The sequence below is a fragment of the Corvus kubaryi genome, unplaced genomic scaffold (assembly GCF_017639235.1).
Source record: "Corvus kubaryi isolate FWS band 111438036 unplaced genomic scaffold, C.kubaryi_AGA036_p1.0 37373, whole genome shotgun sequence".
Classification (NCBI taxonomy): Eukaryota; Metazoa; Chordata; class Aves; order Passeriformes; family Corvidae; genus Corvus; species Corvus kubaryi.
The window spans coordinates 926,810-946,705 of NW_024581121.1; the positions used below are offsets into that span (position 1 = coordinate 926,810).

General features: G+C 62.2%; 3 protein-coding genes across 10 annotated transcripts in view; 2 read left to right on the top strand and 1 right to left on the bottom strand.

The window, feature by feature from the left end:
• ATP8B2 (ATPase phospholipid transporting 8B2) overlaps positions 1–9,193 on the top strand; it is a 9,731-nt gene extending 538 nt beyond the window's left edge. Inside the window, exons 1-27 of one of the 5 annotated variants that reach the window (XM_042034540.1) lie at positions 209–320; positions 625–683; positions 1,323–1,436; positions 1,561–1,659; positions 1,809–1,870; positions 1,987–2,059; positions 2,437–2,510; positions 2,637–2,716; positions 2,925–3,083; positions 3,162–3,250; positions 3,324–3,520; positions 4,219–4,427; positions 4,602–4,645; positions 4,721–4,886; positions 4,956–5,144; positions 5,350–5,465; positions 5,619–5,783; positions 5,863–5,974; positions 6,099–6,204; positions 6,323–6,464; positions 6,551–6,734; positions 6,925–7,148; positions 7,442–7,525; positions 7,709–7,954; positions 8,041–8,179; positions 8,267–8,397; positions 8,490–9,193. In XM_042034540.1, coding sequence (XP_041890474.1) covers positions 224–320; positions 625–683; positions 1,323–1,436; positions 1,561–1,659; positions 1,809–1,870; positions 1,987–2,059; positions 2,437–2,510; positions 2,637–2,716; positions 2,925–3,083; positions 3,162–3,250; positions 3,324–3,520; positions 4,219–4,427; positions 4,602–4,645; positions 4,721–4,886; positions 4,956–5,144; positions 5,350–5,465; positions 5,619–5,783; positions 5,863–5,974; positions 6,099–6,204; positions 6,323–6,464; positions 6,551–6,734; positions 6,925–7,148; positions 7,442–7,525; positions 7,709–7,954; positions 8,041–8,179; positions 8,267–8,397; positions 8,490–8,777 — 3,648 coding nt within the window. In that variant the 5' untranslated portion in view covers positions 209–223 and the 3' untranslated portion in view covers positions 8,778–9,193. Of the gene's footprint in view, positions 1–208; positions 321–624; positions 684–1,322; positions 1,437–1,560; positions 1,660–1,808; positions 1,871–1,986; positions 2,060–2,436; positions 2,511–2,636; positions 2,717–2,924; positions 3,084–3,161; positions 3,251–3,323; positions 3,521–4,218; positions 4,428–4,601; positions 4,646–4,720; positions 4,887–4,955; positions 5,145–5,349; positions 5,466–5,618; positions 5,784–5,862; positions 5,975–6,098; positions 6,205–6,322; positions 6,465–6,550; positions 6,735–6,924; positions 7,149–7,441; positions 7,526–7,708; positions 7,955–8,040; positions 8,180–8,266; positions 8,398–8,489 lie in introns of those variants that run through there. The other 4 variants (XM_042034543.1, XM_042034541.1, XM_042034542.1 and 1 more) reach the window with 4 other exon arrangements.
• Positions 9,194–9,945: 752 nt separating this feature from the next.
• On the top strand, positions 9,946–13,492 carry IL6R (interleukin 6 receptor). 4 transcript variants are annotated; one of them, XM_042034560.1, is made up of 10 exons: positions 9,946–10,089; positions 10,788–11,033; positions 11,097–11,238; positions 11,592–11,776; positions 11,855–12,018; positions 12,094–12,238; positions 12,323–12,366; positions 12,494–12,572; positions 12,657–12,765; positions 12,849–13,492. In XM_042034560.1, the coding sequence occupies exons 1-10, from the start codon at positions 9,996–9,998 to the stop codon at positions 13,036–13,038; spliced, it is 1,398 nt and encodes a 465-aa protein (XP_041890494.1). In that variant the 5' UTR covers positions 9,946–9,995; the 3' UTR covers positions 13,039–13,492. The 4 variants fall into 4 exon arrangements, with proteins under 4 accessions (XP_041890494.1, XP_041890496.1, XP_041890497.1 ...); XM_042034562.1 differs by having other exon boundaries at positions 9,947–10,089; positions 11,858–12,018; XM_042034563.1 differs by having other exon boundaries at positions 9,947–10,089; positions 11,115–11,238.
• Positions 13,493–14,011: 519 nt separating this feature from the next.
• On the bottom strand, positions 14,012–18,584 carry SHE (Src homology 2 domain containing E). Its single transcript, XM_042034565.1, has 6 exons — positions 17,578–18,584; positions 16,834–16,960; positions 15,720–16,028; positions 15,127–15,277; positions 14,903–15,022; positions 14,012–14,506 (listed from the first exon to the last, which is right to left on the bottom strand). The coding sequence occupies exons 1-6, from the start codon at positions 17,959–17,961 to the stop codon at positions 14,320–14,322; spliced, it is 1,278 nt and encodes a 425-aa protein (XP_041890499.1). The 5' UTR covers positions 17,962–18,584; the 3' UTR covers positions 14,012–14,319.
• Between the last annotated feature and the right edge of the window lie 1,312 nt (positions 18,585–19,896).

Sequence of the window (19,896 nt, forward strand, 5' to 3'; positions counted from 1 at the left end):
CCCGGGAGATGTCTGAGAAGTGGCAGCGGGTCCGCGATCCCGGCGGGGCGGGCACGGCGGGGGAGCAGAAATGGGGGCCTGAGGGTACAGAGATGGGGGTGCAGCGGTGCAGCTGAGCAGGGCTGGGGGTTTGGGGGGCAGAATTTAGGGGGTTGGGGGTGCGGAACTGGGGATCCAGGAGTGCAGCTAAGCAGGGCTGAGGGAGCAGAGATGTGATGGGGGGATGCAGGGGTGGAAGGGTCTGGTGACCTCGGGGTGCCGAGCTGGGGGAGCAGATAAGCCAGACGCGAGATGCGGAATCTGGGGCTCTGGGAGTACAGGTAAGAAGGGCTGGCAGTTCAGTTTTTGGGGGGTCTGGTATGCAGAATTTGGGGCCTGGAGGTACAGTTAAGCAAGGCTGGGGTTCTAGGTGTGCAGGAGTACAGGTCCTGGCATGGGGGAGCACAGGGCCACATGACACAGCTGGGGAGACTCCCTGTTCCCTGCATTCTGGGATTCTGGGACTAGCTTGGCTCTCAGGATGCAGAGGAGATTGGGGTGTCAGAGTCCAGGGTCTTGGGGTTGTCCAGCTGCAGATGTAGGGAGTGTTGGGGTGCATGGGGGTGACAGGGTGCTGTGTTGCAGAGGAGGAGCGTCGAGTGCGAGCCAACGCGCGGGAGTACAATGAGAAGTTCCAGTACGCAGTGAGTGAGGGGGGACTGAACCCCCTCCCGGGGGTCCTTGGGCAGGTTTGGGGGGCTGGGGCCTGAATCACCCATGCGTCAGTAGCGGGGGGCATTACAGAATAGGTGTTTGTCTCTGAGAAAATGGTGCTGATGACATTACAGCCAACATAGCTGTGGGGCTGGGGGGGGGGCACAGTGCACTCTATGTGGGAGATTCAGCCCCCCATCCTTGGCCAAGGCCCAGAACCCTCTGGCTCTGCCCAGATCCCAGCCTGGGCCCACATCCCGATGTGGTTCATGGGTCAACTTCTGAAGGTGCCAGGGGAGGGCAGTGCTCACCTTGACCTCCCCCCACGTTGGAGGTTATCCCTGGCTGTTCCAGAGCTGGCTGCAGAGAGGGGAGCAGGGGGTCTGGGTTGGGGTCACCCTTGTGGGGGCCAGGTGCTGCTGCTGGAGGAGGCTGGTCCCAGGGTACCGGCTGGTGACTGAGACTGAGGAATTAGCTTCCCAAGGAAGCTGCCAGGGGTAGCACAGGAGCAGGAGCCTGACCCCCCAAAAGAGTATGGTGAGCCACAGCCCCTGCCCTCTAGAGTGATCTTGGTGAGCTATGGGGCCTCGGCAGCCTGTAAAACCCCTTCTTGCCCCATCTGTCTCCAGAGCAACTGCATCAAGACCTCCAAGTACAACATCGTCACCTTCCTGCCTGTCAACCTCTTTGAGCAGTTCCAGGAAGTGGCCAACACCTATTTCCTTTTCCTCCTCATCCTGCAGGTGAGTGCAGTCCTTCCCTGCCTGGGCATCCAGGAGGGCTCCAAAGTGGGGAGGTTTGGCACCCTCGAGCAGGGGCAGCACGGGCCTGGCTGGTTCCCCTGTAATTCCTGTTCCCTGTCTCCAGCTGATTCCTCAGATCTCTTCGCTCTCCTGGTTTACCACCATCGTGCCTTTGGTTCTTGTCTTAACCATCACAGCTGTCAAAGATGCCACCGATGACTATGTGAGTGGTTCTGCCTGCGCCCCTCTGCCCGCTGGGCAGGGGGTTGGGATGCTGTGCAGGGGTGCGGTGTCCAGGGCCATGGCATTTGAGATGGCAGGGGGACGCAGGACCCCATCGCTGACACTGCTGTCTCTTCCCCCTGCTCCCAGTTCCGCCATAAAAGTGACAACCAGGTGAACAACCGGCAGTCTCAGGTCCTGATCGGTGGAGTGTGAGTGTCACGGGCACAGAGCAGTGGAGAAGGGGCCAGGGACCCTGTGGGACGTGGCACAGGGCAGTGGGCAGGGCAGGGCTCCTGCCTGACTACAGTCCGCTGTCCCTCTACAGCCTTCGGCAGGAGCAGTGGATGAATGTCCGTGTCGGAGACATCATCAAGTTGGAGAACAACCAGTTTGTGGCGGTGAGTGCAGCCCTGAGACGAGTATGGTTCCAGCTGGGTGGGTGGCACACAGGGACCATGGAATGGTGTGGTGCCACTCCCGCTTTGCTTTCGTGCTCCTCCATCACTTCCCAGGGTGGGGACATTAGGGACTTCTCAACCTCGAAGTTGCATTTAGTTTGGAGAGTTGGAGCCCTGTTGGAGCCACGTTTTGAACTCTGAGGATCTGGGCACTTGGAGCAATGGTGGCTAGGCTCAGGTGCAAAGGACTCATGGGGTTAGGGAAGCCTTTGCAGGTGCTCCAGGGAGTTCCAAGGACATCCAAGGGCCAGGAGCTTCCCTGAGGAAGGCATTGGGAAGCCCCAATGTTGGCACAAACCTTCACAAGTCTCTCCCAGCAGGCTGACCTCCTCCTCCTCTCCAGCAGCGAACCCCATGGGTTATGCTACATAGAGACTGCAGAGCTGGATGGGTAGGTGCCCCCACTCACCTTGAGGAGCCAGGGAAGGCAGGAGGGTGGGAGCTGCTGGGCAGCATCTGCGAAGGCCCTCCCTGCCAGGCTGTCTCTAACCCACACGTGGTGCCTTCTTGCCTGCAGAGAGACCAACATGAAGGTGCGTCAGGCCATCCCTGTCACCGCGGAGCTGGGGGACACCAGCAAGCTGGCTCGCTTTGACGGTGAGTGCCTGCGACCAGCCCTCTGCCACGGGGCAGCCTCCACGTTCCTTCCTCCGTCACCCTGGCTAGACCAGGACCAGCCATGTGGCATTGTCATTCTGCGGCTCGAAGCGGATCTCTGGGGAGCCAGGGATGGTGCTGGAAGCTTTAGGATGGAGCTGGCCATATGGAGAAGGCAAGTCCCAGCTGAGCCATACTGTGCACCCAGGTGAGGTGATCTGTGAACCCCCCAACAACAAGCTGGACAAGTTTGGTGGGACGCTGTACTGGAAGGAGAACAAGTACCCCCTGAGCAACCAGAACATGCTGCTGCGGGGTTGCGTCCTGCGCAACACTGAGTGGTGCTTTGGCCTCGTCATCTTCGCAGGTGGGATGAGGCAGCAGCTGCTACTGTGCTGCACAGAGGGGAGGGGAAGACACCCCCTGATGCCTTCCCACTCCCCAGGGCCCGACACAAAACTGATGCAGAACAGCGGCCGGACCAAATTTAAGCGGACAAGCATCGACCGGCTCATGAACACGCTGGTGCTCTGGGTATGCAGAAGGGAGATCATAGGAGCCCCGGCTCTGACCCAGTTGGGGCTCTGATGTACTGTCCTGTCCCCAGATCTTTGGGTTCCTGGTGTGCATGGGAGTGATCCTGGCCATTGGCAATGCCATCTGGGAGCATGAGGTGGGCATCTGCTTCCAGATCTACTTGCCCTGGGACGAGGGGGTGCACAGTGCCTTCTTCTCTGGCTTCCTCTCCTTCTGGTCCTACATCATCATCCTCAACACTGTGGTGCCCATCTCGCTCTATGTGAGGTAGGGCAGGGGGCAGAGGGGCTGGGCAGGGGGTGTATGAGAAATTAGGGGTGCCCTCTGGGGAGGGGAGACAGGGATGGAGATCCACAGGCAGAACGGTGTGTTGGGTGGGGGTGGGCTGCTCTCTTGGTGACTGGCCATGTCTGCCTTCAGGAACGCCCCGAGGCCTGAGGACCCCATGGGTCTCTCAGGGCACCCCTGGCTGTGTCTGTCTGGCTGCTCGTCTCTCCCTGCTCTGGCTGCACGCTGGCTATTTTGCTCTGCCCTCCTACAGCTCCCAGGCTCCTGCACTGTCCCATTCTCTCTCTCTTTTAATTTCTCTCTCTTTTCGTTCCCCAGCATGGGTTCTGTCACCCTTAGCCCCGAGGTAAGAATGTGTCACCCCCACCCCTCCCACTAGTTCATTGCTGTCTGCCCTGGGGACTGGGGAGGGGGTTCAGGGTGTGTAGGTGTGTGAGATGCCTAGGGAGCCCCATGGGCTGCCCCCTGGGTGCCTTGCCTCGGTCCCCAGCCCTGGCTTAGCGGTGGCTGTCAGCAGGAATGGGTTGCAGGCCAGCCCCGGGGAAGGGTGTGGGAGCTAGCAAACAGTGGGGGACACCTGGGGTGCTGGAGTGGCCAGGGCACTGAGGGTCTGGGGTGGGCATGTCAGGCAGAGCATGCTGCCCTGCCCCAGTGACAACCAGCCATCCTCCCTGCAGCGTGGAGGTGATCCGGCTTGGGCACAGCTACTTCATCAACTGGGACAAGAAGATGTACTGTGCCAAGCGCCAGACGCCAGCTGAAGCCCGCACCACCACCCTCAACGAGGAGCTGGGGCAGGTGGAGTACATCTTCTCTGACAAGACTGGCACCCTCACCCAGAATATCATGGTCTTCAGCAAGTGCTCTGTGAACGGGCACAGCTATGGTGAGTGCCAGCTGCCAGAGCCAGGCTGGGGCTGCCCACAGAGTGGGGGTGCACTGGCTCCCCGCCTCTGGCGCAGTCAGGGGACAAGGGGGCTTAGCTGGAGCATTGTGGGGTAGCAGCAGTTGCCATGGTGTTGGGTCTCTGTCGTGGTTAACTCCATACCCTGTTTTCCAGGTGATGTGCAAGACATGCTGGGTCACAAGGCAGAGCTGGGAGAGGTAAGGGTGCTGTCAGTTCGGTGCTTCCCCACGCCAAGTGCCGCAGGGGAGTAACCCCATCTTTGCCCCTTCCAGAGGCCAGAGCCAGTCAACTTCTCCTTCAACCCACTGGCGGACCCACGGTTCCAGTTCTGGGACCCCAGCCTGCTGGAAGCCGTCAAGCTGGGAGACCTCCATGTGCATGAGTTCTTCCGCCTGCTCTCGCTCTGTCACACCGTCATGTCCGAGGAGAAGAGTGAAGGTGGGCGTGGGGCAGGATCTGTCCCTGTGGGTCACACGACACTGTCACTGACCCCCATGCTGTCCGCAGGGGAGTTGTTGTACAAGGCACAGTCCCCGGATGAGGGAGCGCTGGTCACGGCTGCCAGAAACTTTGGCTTTGTGTTCCGGTCCCGCACGCCCAAGACCATCACAGTGCATGAGCTGGGTCAAGCCATCACCTACCAGCTGCTGGCCATCCTGGACTTCAACAACATCCGCAAGCGCATGTCCGTCATCGGTAAGGTCCTGGGCATGCCACGGGCTCTGGGGCTGGGAAGGCCACGTGGGGCTGCAGCATGGGGCTCGTTGTGGTGTGTTGGGGGACCAGTCCAAAGCTGGTGGGGTTGTGACTGTGGAGGCATTGGCAGGTTGATGCCTGGGGGTCAGAGTGGGACCTGCTCCTGCACCCCTGAGCCAGGCATCTTGTCCCCTCCTCCCCACAGTCCGCAGCCCTGAGGGCAATATCCGGCTGTACTGCAAAGGCGCTGACACCATCCTGCTGGAGCGGCTGCATCCCGTCAACCAGGACCTGACCAGCATCACCACCGACCACCTCAATGTGCGTGGGACAGGGTCCTACAAGCAGGGTGGGGAGGAAAGAATGGCTGCCCAGGAGCCTGAGCACTGGGCTTGTGCCCTGTCCTAGGAACACCGTTGGGGTCTGGGGACACCATCAGAGTCTGCCAGCACACCCAGCTCTGACCATTTGCAGGAGTATGCTGGCGAGGGGCTGCGGACACTGGTACTGGCCTACAAAGACCTGGAGGAGAGCTACTACAAGGACTGGTCCGAGCGGCTGCATCGAGCTGGCAGTGCCCCTGAGGCCCGTGAGGATCACCTGGCTCAGCTCTATGACGAGGTGGAGCATGATATGATGGTAGGTGGGCTGGAGGTTGAGGAGTAGGGGGTGGTTGGGGGTAGCCCCTACTGACCTCCCGCCTGTTTGGGTCCCCAAGCTGCTCGGAGCCACAGCCATCGAGGACAAACTGCAGCAGGGGGTCCCCGAAACCATTGCCATCCTGACGCTGGCCAACATCAAGATCTGGGTGCTGACAGGGGACAAGCAGGGTGAGGCATGGCTGAGGTGCTGGCTGGAGATCAGGATGTTTGTGGGCTGGATTCCACCTGCCTGGGATCCCTACTGCACTCTCCTGAATGGACTCTGGCTTAGCCCCTGGTTTCCCGTCCTCAGAAACAGCTGTGAACATCGGCTACTCCTGCAAGATGCTGACAGATGACATGACAGAGGTGTTTGTGGTCACCGGCCACACTGTGCTGGAGGTGCGAGAGGAGCTCAGGTGAGGGTTGGGGGGCAGAGGACACGGAACAGTGCCAGTGTGGGGCACAGCTGCGACTGGGGGAGCTAGAGATACGGAAGGGCCCTGAGATGGAGCCCCGTGCCCCCTCTCTCCTCAGGAAAGCCCGGGAGAAGATGATGGATGCCTCGCGTTCTGTGTGCAATGGCTTCTCCTACCAGGAGAAACTCCCCTCCAAGCTCACCTCTGTGCTGGAAGCCATTGCAGGCGAATACGCCCTGGTCATCAATGGGCACAGCCTGGTAGGACCCTGGGAGTGCCAGGCAGGACAAAGCCCTGTGCCCGTCTATGTACCATGACCCCGGCTGTCCCTCACTCTCCTTGCCAGGCCCATGCGCTGGAGGCAGACATGGAGGTGGAATTCCTGGAGACAGCGTGTGCCTGCAAGGCCGTTATCTGTTGCCGTGTCACACCTCTGCAGAAAGCCCAGGTGGTGGAGCTGGTGAAGAAGTACAAGAAAGCTGTGACTTTGGCCATTGGGGATGGGGCCAATGATGTCAGCATGATCAAGAGTAAGGCCTGGGATCTTGGGGACCACAGGAGAGACAGGCCCCCCCCCCCGCACCATCCTGGGGCCCGTGGGAGCCTCTGTCCTCACCCCTCTGTGCCCCACAGGAACAAAGTGCCCTTGCTGGGGGTGCTGCTCTCATCCCCTGTGCTCCTGGCAGCCCTCTCTTCACCCATCTCTCCTTCCCTCCACAGCTGCCCACATTGGGGTGGGCATCAGTGGGCAGGAAGGCATCCAGGCCGTGCTGGCCTCCGACTACTCCTTCTCCCAGTTCAAGTTCCTACAGCGCCTGCTCCTGGTGCATGGGCGCTGGTCCTACCTGCGTATGTGCAAGTTTCTTTGCTACTTCTTCTACAAGAACTTCGCCTTCACCATGGTCCACTTCTGGTTTGGCTTCTTCTGTGGCTTCTCGGCACAGGTGGGTTGGTGGCTTTTCTCACTGAGAGGTGGGGAGCGTTTTCCTGCAGGGCTTCTCGGCTCTGAGGCATGTTCTGGTCCTTGGACTCCCTATGGGGACTCATCCTGAGCCAGGAGGCACAGCCTAGCATCCAGCGTGCAGTGGGTGTGAGGAGCCTGTGGTCGGGGTGGGCAATCCTGAGGGACTGGAGACAGCTCTCCTGTCCCTGCAGCTGTGGGCACAGAGACTTGGGGACTGGCTGGGGCACAGGGCGGGCAGGTCTCGTGCCTTGCTGAGTGCTCCATTCCATACAGACAGTGTATGACCAGTACTTCATCACTCTGTACAACATTGTCTACACGTCGCTGCCTGTGCTCGCTATGGGTGTCTTTGACCAGGTATGGCGGGGGATAGTGAGGGGGCTCCCTGGGTGTGTGAGGAGCCTGTCCCACTTCCCTTCATGTGCACCCTGTGGGAAGAAGGGCTGCCTGGGTGCCTGAGTCGGGCTGTCCTTGTCATTCTGTGGGCTGTGGTGGAGGCTGCTCCTACCCAGGGCTAAAGGAAGGTGCCCATGCCCCCAGGATGTACCAGAGCAGCGGAGCATGGAGTACCCCAAACTCTATGAGCCTGGGCAGCTGAACCTGCTCTTCAACAAGCGGGAGTTCTTCATCTGCATTGCCCAGGGCATCTACACCTCTGTCCTCATGTTCTTCATCCCCTATGGCGTCTTTGCTGATGCCACCCGTGATGATGGTGCCCAGCTGGCCGACTACCAGTCCTTTGCCGTCACTGTCGCCACCTCCCTCGTGATTGTCGTCAGTGTGCAGGTAGGGACATGGCTACTTGGCTCCAGTCCTTCGGGGCACCTCAGGCATCCCCTGAGCCCTGTCTCCTCCTGCATCCCCCCCACTAGATCGGGTTAGACACAGGATTCTGGACAGCCATCAACCACTTCTTCATCTGGGGCAGCCTGGCCGCCTACTTCGCCATCCTCTTCACCATGCACAGCGATGGCCTTTTCAGGGTATTCCCCAACCAGTTCCGCTTTGTGGGTGAGTCCCTGTGGTGCCCTATGCCCCCCACCCCAGGAGGGTGCTGCCTCAGCCTAGCCCTCACTGGACTCACGCTTCCCCCCCTAGGTAACGCACAGAACACGCTGGCCCAGCCCACGGTCTGGCTGACCATTGCCCTCACCACCGTAGTCTGCATCATGCCCGTTGTGGCCTTCCGCTTCCTTAAGCTGGACCTGAAACCAGAACTCTCAGATACGGTGAGAGTGCATGGCTGTGGGAGCGGTCATGGGGTCCTGTGTCTGAGGAGAGGTGGTTCCACAGGTCCCTGACCCTGGCCCTGTGTCCCCAGGTGCGCTACACTCAGCTGGTACGGAAGAAGCAGAAGACACAGCACCGGTGCATGCGGCGCGCGGGGCACGTGGGCTCACGCCGCTCCGGCTATGCCTTCTCCCATCAGGAGGGTTTCGGGGAGCTCATCATGTCCGGCAAGAACATGCGGCTCAGCTCCCTGGCACTCTCCAGCTTTGCCCCCCGCCCTAGCACCAGCTGGATTGAGACCCTGCGGAAGAAGAAGGGCTGTGAGGGCAGCAGTGTTGGCAGCCCCAGTGGTGCAGCCAGCAAGACTCTCAAGGTCTGAGGCTGGAGGGGGTCACATCCCCTCCAGTGCACCTGGGGGCTCCCCTCCTCTGCCCCTGGCCCTGGGGAGGGCAGAACCCCTCGTCAGCAGGGTCCCATGGTAGGAGCAGAGGTCATGTGGGGGCCAGCACTGAGGTTTGGAGGAGTCTGGACTGTCACCTTCTAGCCAAAAAGTATACTCTTTCCCTCCCTGGGGTGAGCAGATGGATGGATGGATGGATGGATGGATGGATGGATGGATGTCATCACCATCAGCCCCCCCCCCCGTTTGCTCCTCCATCGGTATTCAATTCCACTGAGTGCAAACGCCCCATCACACATGAATGTATCATGCCAGAGGTGCAGGGCTCTGAGGGGACTGTGGCCTCTCCCTGCCCTTCACCCATGTGTCTTTTTTTATATTAACAAAAAAAGGGGGAAAAAGAGCCCCCAAAAAATAGCAGCCAAAAAAAAAAAAAACAACCCCAAAAAAAAGGAAGGAAAAACCCTCTGAGTTTACAGAGCGACTCATTTCTTGGGTGGGTACAGGGAGAAGGGGGGAGGAAAGTCACCCTCTTTGTCCCCCCCGGCATAGGGTTCACCAGGACAGCGGGTGCTGGGTGGGAAAGGGGAAGCGTTCTGTGCCGCAGGAGGCTGGGTGTTGGCGGCTGCTGAGATTCACTCCCACACGTGGTCTTGCGTAACCCTCGGCCTCTGCTTCCTCCCTCATCCTCCTCCTTTCCAGCTCCCGCGGGACTGAGTGTTCCTGGGTTAGGGTTAGGGTTAGTGGGGCAGTGGGGGACCCCCGGCGAGTCTCTGGGGCTGTTGGGCTCCCAGGGACGCGATACCAAAGAGGAGCTTGTTAAGACGGGTGTCGGCGAGGGCTGGAGGGGATCTGGGGAGTTTTGGGGGGTTATTTCGGTGGAGGGGACGCGGATCGGGATGGATAATTTATGACGCGTTTCTGTCTGGTGGAATTGTATCCTTTTACGATTCCTGAGGAAAAAATACCCCAAACAAGCTTTTTTTTTTTTTTTAAATTAAAAAAAAAAAAAAGAAAATAATGTTCTGAGCAGCTTCTGCCGTGTGCTGTGTCCGGGGGAGCCGGGCTGGGCACGGAAGGGGTCCGGTGGCTGGGGGGGTGTGGGCTGGCCCCGCCCGCCGCGCACGTGCCGCCCCGCCCCCCGCCCGGTTTCACAACCGCGGCCGCCGCCGGTGTTTTCGCAGCCGGGACGGGCGCATGGCGCGGCCGCCGCCGCCGCTTCTCCTTGGCCTCCTCCTCCTCCGCCTCCTCCTCCAGCTCGCCGCCGCCGGGCGGCCCTGCGGCCCCACCGGTGAGTGCGACCGGCACCGGGCAGGGAGGGAGAGGCGGGTGGCCCTGAGCCTCTCCCGGTACCTGGGCCTCGTGGATCCGGGCACGGGGAGGGGACACACGCGGTTCCCTGCCTGCCCCGAAGGAGCTGAGCCGGTGGGGGTACGGGGCACCGCTGGGAGTACCGAGGGGGTGGGGGCCGGGGCTGGGGTGCTGTGTCCGGGGTGCTGGATGGGTGTCGGGTGCTGGGTGCTCTGTGCTGGGTACTGAGTGCTGTGTCCCGGGTGCTGGCTGGGTGTTGGATGCCTTCCCAGCAGCAGGAGCCAAAGGGAACAGCAGGTTCACGCTGGTCGTTGACCTTTGGAGGGAGCCGGGAGCGCTGCCCAGGCCTGACCCGGGCTGCCAACCAGCGCAGCCGCTTAACCCCTCTGGCACTGGACCCCCACCCAGGGACTCCCGGGACCACCAGTCCCAGTCTGCCACCTTCCCTGAGCTACGCTCTCAATACACAGCCCACCGAGTGCTCTTGTGCCCATTCCTATTGCAGTGCCAGGGGTCCAGTACCCCACTGAGGAACCACTGCCACTCTCCAGCTCAGTGCCCTGACCCCCAGCAGTCACTGGACATGGGGAGCAGATGATGGGGTGCCTTCCTTCTCCAGGGACACCCACTGGGCCTGGGGTCTCGTCTTCATCGCCTGGTCCCCTCTTGTCCCTCCAGGACTGTCGCGGGACACGGTGCTGGGCCGCCTGGGAGCCAACATCACATTAACCTGCCAGGACAAGGTGCCTGCGAATGCCACGGTGTTGTGGCAAGTGGAGGAGCAGGGGTCAGCAGGGGGCTGGGCACGGCGGCTGGCGGAGGGTAACATGCTGCTCCTGCGGCGGCTGCGCTACGAGGACTCCGGGCGCTACAGCTGCTCTGTGGGGAGCCACCTGCTGCGCTCCCTGCGTCTGCTGGTGGCAGGTGGGTCCACGCTGGGGGGGGATGTCCCTGGCAGCATTGCCTGTGATGGCCCCTGTCCCACAGCACCTCCCTGCCTTGCAGAGCCCCCTGAAACTCCCCAGGTCTCCTGCTACCGGCGGAGCCACGACAAGGATATCTTGTGTGAGTGGCCACAGCAGGAGAGGCCATCCCCAGGGACACGGGCGATGCTCTGGGTGAAGCGGAGGTGAGTGCTGTCACTGCGTCCACCACGGGCTGGGACCGCAGTAGGACAGAACATGTCCCTCTCCATGGACCCTTTCCCCGGTGCCATCTGGGACTCCATGGCTCAGCATGCTTCCCTCCCTGCACACCCTTTCCCTAGCAGCTACTGGTGGCTGGGAGTCCACAGCATGGGATATGTTTCTTCCCCATGGCCTCTTTCCCCAGTGCTGCCTGGGACCCCATGGCACAGAATGTATCCCTCCCCACAGACCCTTTGCCTGACACTGCTGGGGTCCCCACAGCATAGAACATGTCCCCCACAGCTGCCCCATGCCTAGAGCATGCTGCAGCCCTCCCTGCGCTGTGACCTCACAGGTTCGTGGCTGAGAATGGCACAGAGCAGCGGTGCCGCTACTTCTCCAAGGCACGGAAGTTCAGTTGCCGGGTGAAAGTGCCACCTGGCACCGATGACACCAAACACCTTGTGGTGTCCACGTGCGTCAGCAACAGTGCTGGTGGCTCAGCTGGCAAAGACAAGATCATCACCCTCAGCGGTGTCCGTGAGTGCTGCCCCTGTTGCTGGGGGCTGGGGTGGCTGAGGGTGCAGTGCCAGGCCCTGAGTGCCCCCCCTTCCCCAGCAGTGAAGCCAGACCCCCCCATCAATGTGACGGTGGAGGCACTGGAGAAGGCGCCGCAGCGGCTGCGGGTGAACTGGTCCTACCCCTCATCCTGGGACCCCCGTTTCTACTGGCTCCGCTTCCAGGTCCGCTACCGCCCTGAGCCTGCCCCAGCCTTCATGGAGGTGAGACCCTGCTTGCTGGCATGGAGCTGTTGCTTGTGCCTGGCCAGACTGTCCCCAGCCCTGTGTCCCCTCCAGGTGGATCAGGTGACAACAACATGGCTCGACATTCATGATGCATGGCATGGGACAAGGCATGTGGTGCAGGTGAGGGCGAAGGATGAGTTCGGCCATGGTGCATGGAGCGAGTGGAGCCAGGAGGCTGTGGGTACCCCTTGGACAGGTAGGAGGGAAACATGGGGCCCTGAGACTGACTGGGGGCTGAGCATGGGATCTCCCAGTCTCATACTCCCCCCTCATTGTGCAGACCCTAGGGACCTCACCTCTGAAATGGAGCCTTTCAGCTCACAGGTAACAATGGTCTCAGCCCTGGGAAGCATCACACACTCCTGAATGGGTGTCCTGTCCCCGTGTGGGACAAGGGGACACCAGGGCATGGGGGCTGACCTGTCCCATTGTGCCCCCCCACCTTTTGCAGCTCCCCATGGAAGATGACACCTATGGGGTGACACTGCCCCCCGAGCTCTTCGGGGAGGACCATGCTAACAGTGCTGGTGGTGAGGAAGAGTTCCTGGGTTGGGAGTGGGGGGCTGGGACACCCAGCTCCCTTATACTGAGCCCAGCCATTCTCTCTGTGTCAGGCTCTGTCATGGAACCCAGCACCCATCCTGTGGCATCCCCCTATGCCTTCCTGGTGACTGGGGGGAGTCTGCTCCTTGGCATTGCCCTGTTTGTCGGCATCGTGGTGAGGTGAGTGCGGTGAGTGCCAGGGGGCTGGTCTGGGGGACTCTGTCTGTCCCCCCCTGACCTGGAGCCACTCTCCTCCCCTGCAGGTACAGGCAGATGTGGTGGACAAATGAACAGGAGAGGACCAAGCCGGAGGGTGAGGGGCAGCACATGCTGGTCCCCCTAGGCCTCCCCCTGCCCACACTCAATGACACCCCTCTGCTCTCACACTCTTCCCCCTCATCCCCTGGAATGCTCCACATCACTCACTCAGGTTATTCCTCCTCAGGGCAGTAGCCAGGGGCTGAATATGCTGGTAGGTTCTTGGGGGTTGGATAGGGGGTCCCAGGGCTGTGATGTGGCTCTAGGAGCAGTTCCCCCCCACTATCCGGTGGCTCTGTGGCTGGGACCAGCCTCTGAGGAGGGGAATCAGTGCCAGCCCCCCATGGAGAAGCAGCTGGGAAGGCCCCCCAGCTGGGTCCTACCTTCAGCACCGTGGCCAAGCTGGGATGGCTGGGAGTGACAGCGCTGGAAGCACGGCTGCACCAGAGCATGGGAGCTGGCCCGGGGCCGGGTTTGGGGGTCCCGCAGGGAAGGGCCTGGTCCCTACAGTGCCATGGGGGTTGGGGAGGGAGGGAGGGCCTGGCTGGATCAGCCCCATACCTCTGCTCCAGCCCCCTCGGGGCTCCTTTTTAAAGCACATGTTGGGGAAACCGGACAATGTTGCTCAAATAAATGCTTTGGATTTATACTGGAATGGGTGCTGGGAGCGGGGTAACAGAGGGGTTGCTGCAGCCCCCCCCTTTGCCTGGGAGTGGCTACAGTTTGGGGGGCTGCACCCCCACTTCATTCACCCTCTCCCTTGTTGTGCCCCCTAACTGTGCTCCCCCCATGTTCCCCATGCTCTCTGTTTCACTGGTGCCTCCCAGGCTGTACCCCCGTGTGCTGTGCACCCCTTCATGCCACAAACCCCATGCCCTGCACCCCCAGGCCATGCCTCCTGTGTCATGCACTGCCCACCCCATGCTGGGTTGTGCAACACCCTGGGGAGCTGCAGCTGCACCTGGGCAGGAAACCACAGGACAAGGGGAGAGGGTGCTCAGGCACCCTGGGGACGGTGTTCCCCTTCCCTTCTGCTGGCCCCCTGCTGTAAAAAGACTGGCAGGATGCAGATACGCTGGTGGGGAAGTGCCGGTACCCCTGGCCCCCAACACTGTGGTGACTCCTGCCAGCACAAGCCCCGTCCCAGGCCCCCAGGACCACTGCTCCCTCTCAGCCAACAAGTTTATTTTACTAGATCATTACAGGTCCCAGTCTCACTGCATGCCCCCACTTCGGGCACCTGGGCAGCCCTGTGACAAGTCGGTTCCGGCACAGGGTGATCAGGATTTGTCTCAGCAAAAGGGTGACAGCCTTGCTGGACCCAGGAGTGGGGTCCCTTCGGGACTGGGGACACGATAAAGGGGTTCTCACTGGACCCTTCCCGTGGCACGTGCCCATCGCTGTGGCCACACCCTGTCTCATGCCACAGGGGTGGGGGTCGCAGGCCACTCGGCGGAGCGGGGGCATCAGTAGACGCTAATGCAGCTTGCAGTGGACGGGGTGCAGCAGGGCCATGTGCTCAGCCCCCTTGAAGGGCAGCTTCTCAGTGGAGTAGTAGTGCACAACTTCAGGGATGCTGGCGAAGACGCCGCTGGCCTGGCTGAGCGTGTACTTGTTGTCCTTGGTCTGGGCCACGATGATGTGGACGCAGCCCTGGCTGGTCCTGGGCGGCCAGCAGGCATCAGTGTTGCCGCCAGCCCCCCCGGCGCCCGCCTGCCCCGCGGCCGTATCCACCCCTGTTTGTTCCCGTCCCGCTCTGATTGTTTCGGCTCCAGGGGCTGCACTTCCTCAGGAAGGAAACGCCACTGGCGCTCCCGACAATGTGCCGGGGAGGGGGACACGCCGTACCCCCCTCCCTCCGCCCCAGCTCCACACCAGGATGCCTGGGTCCTCCCGTGGATCGGGGGTGCCATCCCTCGGGATCTGGGCTTTGATGTGAACAGCCAGGGGGGACTCCTGCCGCAGCATCGCCCCAGGGCGGGGATTCGCCCCATCTCCCCAGGGTGAGACCCCCCCCGGGGCAGGGATCCCCCTATTCTGTGGCCACCCCGACACTCACTTGAGTGCGATGGAGTACTTGCCGCTGCCAGTCTCGCTGGTGCGCACCAGGTAGCCGGCCTCCCGGCACGTCTGCAGCCGGCTCTCGGCCTCGGCCCGCGTGATGGCCCCGTGGTACCAGCTGTGGGGGGGACACGGGCAGGGGACGCTGAGCCGTAGCAGAACATTGGGCACTCCATCCCTCCTCGCCCCGTTCCCCACACGTGGATCGGCCTCGTAACTCACGGCTGCTTCTCCAGTGCCAGGGCAGGGTCCACCCTCTCCCCCTCGCTGTGCTCGGTGCCCGCCGGCTTCAGCATCTTGGGGGTCCAGCTCTTCTGGCGTAGATGCTGCCGCAGCGTCTCCTCTTTAGGACGCTCCGAGCCCTCAAACTGGACTGGGAGGGACAAGATGTGAGCCCCCAAAGCCCCACCTTCACTTTCAATCCCCATCCCTAGCTCCATCCCTGCCTCCAGCCCCAGCACTTTCCCCAGCACGAGTCCCATCCCCTTCTCCAACCACGTGCCTGTCCCCATCTGGTTCAACACCCCATCATGAAAAGGGACATCAGCTACATCAAGTTGTTCAGAGCCCCATCCAACTTGACCTGGCAGGCATCACCTCTCTGGGCAACCTGTGCCAGTGCCTTGCCACTCTCAGCCCAAGAAACTTCTTGTATCTAAAGTGCCCCTTACAGTTAAAAACCATTGCATCTTGTCCTCTTGTGAAAAGCCCTGCTAGAAAGTCTGTCCCCATCCCTGTCCCAGTTGCCATCCCCATTCCCAGCCCATGCCTGTCCCTCCCCCCATCCTCATTCCCATCCTGTCCCTGTCCCCTACCTGACAGTGCTTTGACAATCTGCTCCTTCTTCCACTCCCAGGGCTGCTCGTATTCCCCTGCCGGGCGCTCGTCATTCTCAGGCAGGCGCCCATCACCAGCCCTCACCCTGCGCTCTGGGGTCCCTCCAGCCACCCCCTCCCCAGGCTCATAAGGGGTGTCGTAGAGCTGTGGCCCCTTCCCTGCCACCTCCTTGGCCCCCAGCCGCTTGGCAAGATCTGATTTGGCACCGCCTTCCCCAGGCTCTCCAGGACCGTCCAGCAGCAGGATGGCTTTGACCAGGGGGTCCTTGGAGCCACGACGACGGATTTCTGTGGGGAAGAGGGATGGTGGGTCAGGGATGTGTCTGTGTGTCCCCTGAGACACCCCACGCCCACTACCAACCCTCAGTGAGGGATGTGCACTGGGGATTCCATGCCAGCAACGCCCCACTGGGAGCCCGCTTGGGTGGAGCTGGAGCAGGAAGGGGCCCATCCTCACGGCGCCTGGTCTGCTGTCCAGCCCTGAGGCTGCTGGCGCCACAGGCACAGACCCACACCAGTGGGGCCAGCTGGGCTCCATGGCAGCAGGATGCTACACCCCAAGCTGGAGCTCAGCTGCACGGGAGGCCACCCCAGGGCTCGCCCCTCCCAGCCCCCTGCTTCTCCCCACGGCGCCAGTCTTTGCTTTACAGCCTGGCCTGTCCCGCACGGAAAAAAACATCAGCAGCAAATCTTTTATTTCCAGCTTCCGGCCCAGTCAGTTCCTGTTGTTGTGGCCAGCTGGACAGTCGCCACGCCAGCAGGGGTGTCGCTGGCTGGGGGGCAGGGCCATGGGGAACTCTTGGGGGGTGGTACCCTGGGATGACTGGGGGGCATTGAGGGCTTTGCACTGGCCACATGTGCCCGTTGGATGATGGCAGCAGGTCATGGCAACGGGCGAGGGGCCGGCCAGCACAGGTCAGTGTCTGGCCTTGCTCCCACTCCTTATCTGGCCCTGCGCAGCCGCAGGAAGCGGCAAGCAGCTTTCCTGTTCCCGGAGCCTCCCGCACCTTGTGGCTCCAAGGGCAGCCACAGACTCCCGGCTGGGGAGCGGTGCCAGCTGCGGTGCTGTGGCATGGCTCAACGTGGCACATACCTGTGATCATCTGCTGGGCATCATAGGGCTCCATGTACCCATCGTTCTCCCCCAGGCGCTCGGCATCCCGCTGCCCCTTGGTTCGTTTGGCGTCGTAAGGGTCTGCGTAATCCTCCAGGATGATGACCTGAGCAGAGAATAGGCATCGCTGGCTTCAGGGGGCTGGCAGGGGTCCCAGCAGAGGTGGCAGAGAGCCAGGCAGGGAACAGGGACACTGGGGTCCCCAGAGAATGATGGCAGCTTATCTGGGGTAAATGGAGCCATGCCACAAGCCCAGAGGATGCACCCCCAGTGGCACCGTTGGGTGGGGACAGCCCAGACCATTCCTGTGTACCTCAATGGTGGGAGAGAACCTGGGGGGAGCTCTGGGACGCTTCTGGGAGACAGCAACCCCCCCGACTGGCTCCCAGTCCTCCCAAGGCTGTGCAGGGGTGAAAGTCCAGCTTCCCAGAAAAGCTTTACATCAGCCTTTGTTTAACCAGCAGCTGAGCTCTGAGGTCAGGCTGGCATGGGACACGCGGGCCATGATGAGGATGCCCGACGACCCCCCCACCCCCACACGGGTGATGAAGGGCAATTGGGATGAAGGCAGCTTTGAAGGAATTTAAAGACAGTGGAGCCGGGCAGGATAAAAGGACTAAGTCAGCCAGGCTAATGAGTCGGAGACCAAAGCAGTTAAAGCTGCCAGTGCTTCGCGCTCCTCACATCTCCCCCTCCGCTCCCGGCTCCCGGTCCCTGCCTTACCGTCTCTGTCTTGGGGGGCTTCCCCTTGTCCTGCTCGGGGGCAGGCAGGCAGGCAGGCAGGGGTCCTGGGTGCCCCTTCCCGTTCTTCTCGGGAGCCTCCACCTTGATGAGGCGGTTGATGTAGGTTTTGGGAGGTCCCTCCGCTGTGCCCCCCTCCACTCGGGAATTCTTCCGCATCTTCCCGGTGGCGACCTGGAGTAGACCCTGCAGGTTGTCCCGTGACAGCCGGCTGCCCCCCTCCTTGCCCCCCCCAGCCGCCCGGTAGCCCCCCAGCTCAGCGGTTGAATTCTTGCGGCTCTTCCCAAGGCTCCCGCTTCCCGGCCGAGCTCTCTCTGAAACCGTCTTCAGGTTGGATGGGAACTCCTTGAACCACTTGGCCGCCATGGAGCTGGGGAGACGCAGGGTGCCGCAGCCCCCCCGGGGCTCCTCGACACCCCACGGCTGCCCCGCCGGCTCAGGGTCGACTCAGCCGGGGGGCCCTGGGCAGCCGGGCTGCCCCCAGCCCCGGAAACGGGATCCTCTGCGGACTGGGGCCAGCCCGGGAAGGGGGATGCGGGCCGGGGGACCGGGGCCTTCGTGGGGGGCTCCAGGCGTCCTTCGCCCCGGCGGGGACAGCTGGAGGGTCCCCAGGGGTGCCGGCTCCTGGGGCCCGGGCAAGGAACCGCGTGCCCTCGGAGGTCCCTTGCCCCGGGGAAGGGTCTCGGGGCGGGCCGGGGTATCTGCTCCAGCAATGGGTTGAGTCGGGGGATCTCGCCGGGTGTCGGAGGAGCCCGGCCAGGGCAGTCCCAGGGAGGTTCCAGGGGTCCGCTGCCCCTGGGGACGGGGCCCGGGGGGGTCTCTCCGTGCTCCGGAGGGCCCGGCCGGGAACGGGCAGCCGGGGGGTCCCGTCGCGGCTCCTCGGCGGGACCCGTCTCCGGGGGCAGCGGAGCTTCGGCGGAGCGTCAGGCCGGCCCGGGGGGCCCCATGCGGCGGTGGCGGGACGGGACGGACCGGGACGGGCCGGGCCGGGGCCGGAGGGGCCGGAGGGGGTGGCAGGGCCGGCGCTCCCCGCCCAGATCCGGAGGGGGCGGCCCCGGGGAACGGCGCGGCAGCAGCCGGGCAGGCAGCCGCGGCCCCGGCCGGGCCCGGGGAGCCGTGGGAAGACACGGGAGCCGCGGTGGGAGTCCCGTCCCGGTGGGGCTGAGAGACCTCATGACCCTGCCCGGCTGATGAGACGACCGTGCACATGGATCCCACAGACGGACTCTGCGTGTGGACCCCGGGGAGAGACTACAAGGACAGCACAGACCTGCGTGCGTGGGCCCCCTCCACAGACTCTGGGCATGGACCCTAAGGATGAGCCTGGACATGAACTGTATGCTCCCTGTGGATGGGGACTGTGCACAGCCCCCCCGTGTGCAGCCCCCTGGGCACAGCCTGACAGGGCACAGGCACTGACTGTGTGCAGCCAGTGCACTCTCTGCCGCCACGGCCGTGCCTCACACCACACCGGCCAAGTTCTACGTCTGGCCGTGCTGTCACCTTGCCGGAAAAGCCCGGCTGAGCCCGGTGATTCGGCTTCCTGTCGGGCTGCAGTGCCGGGGGGCCCTTACAACAGCAAACCTTTCCCCTTTGCAACTGCATGGGAAGAGGGGAGGGCTTTATGGCAAAATTGCTCCCATAGCCCCCAGGATGGGAGTCTGTGGCAGAATACGGGCTCCTCTTGTCTACAGGGGGAGGTGCTGGGTGCTGGCAGCGCTATAGGAAGTGATGGCAGTTTCCTTGCTGGTGCTGCTGGGCAGGATGTGCCTTTGCAGTGGTGTGATGCCACTGGCAGGCTGGTGCCCGAACTGACAGTGGGATCTTGGCTGGCTTCAGCTTTGCCTTTTTGAGGCCTAGGAAAACTGCACTTCCTCACAAGTAAACTCGAGTGCTGGTTCCTTTTCTCTCCTTGGCAGATTTCAGTCCCCCTCAATTTTTATGGGGCCTCAATAGGACACGCACGCAGGCAGCGCTGTCTTGGTGGCTTTGTGCTGCAGTGGTGTTCGCACCAATGTTCCACGTGTCTCCTTCGGGAAGTCTTCCCCCATCCTTGTTCTCTGCCAGCTCCTGCAGATGAATGCTTTGGGAGAACCTTTGGCAGTGGTGACAGCACCACACACCTGCTTCCCTGAAAAGTCAAGCTTCCCTGAGCCAGTATGGAGGCAATGAAGGCCAAGCCTGGCTCAGAGTGGGATGGGTCCTCGCTGGGGCAGGTGTGAATAGACAGGACTGGCAGATGGCCTGCTAGACACCTGCTCCTGCTGCACTTTCAGCCTCGACACTTGCCAGGTCAGCATT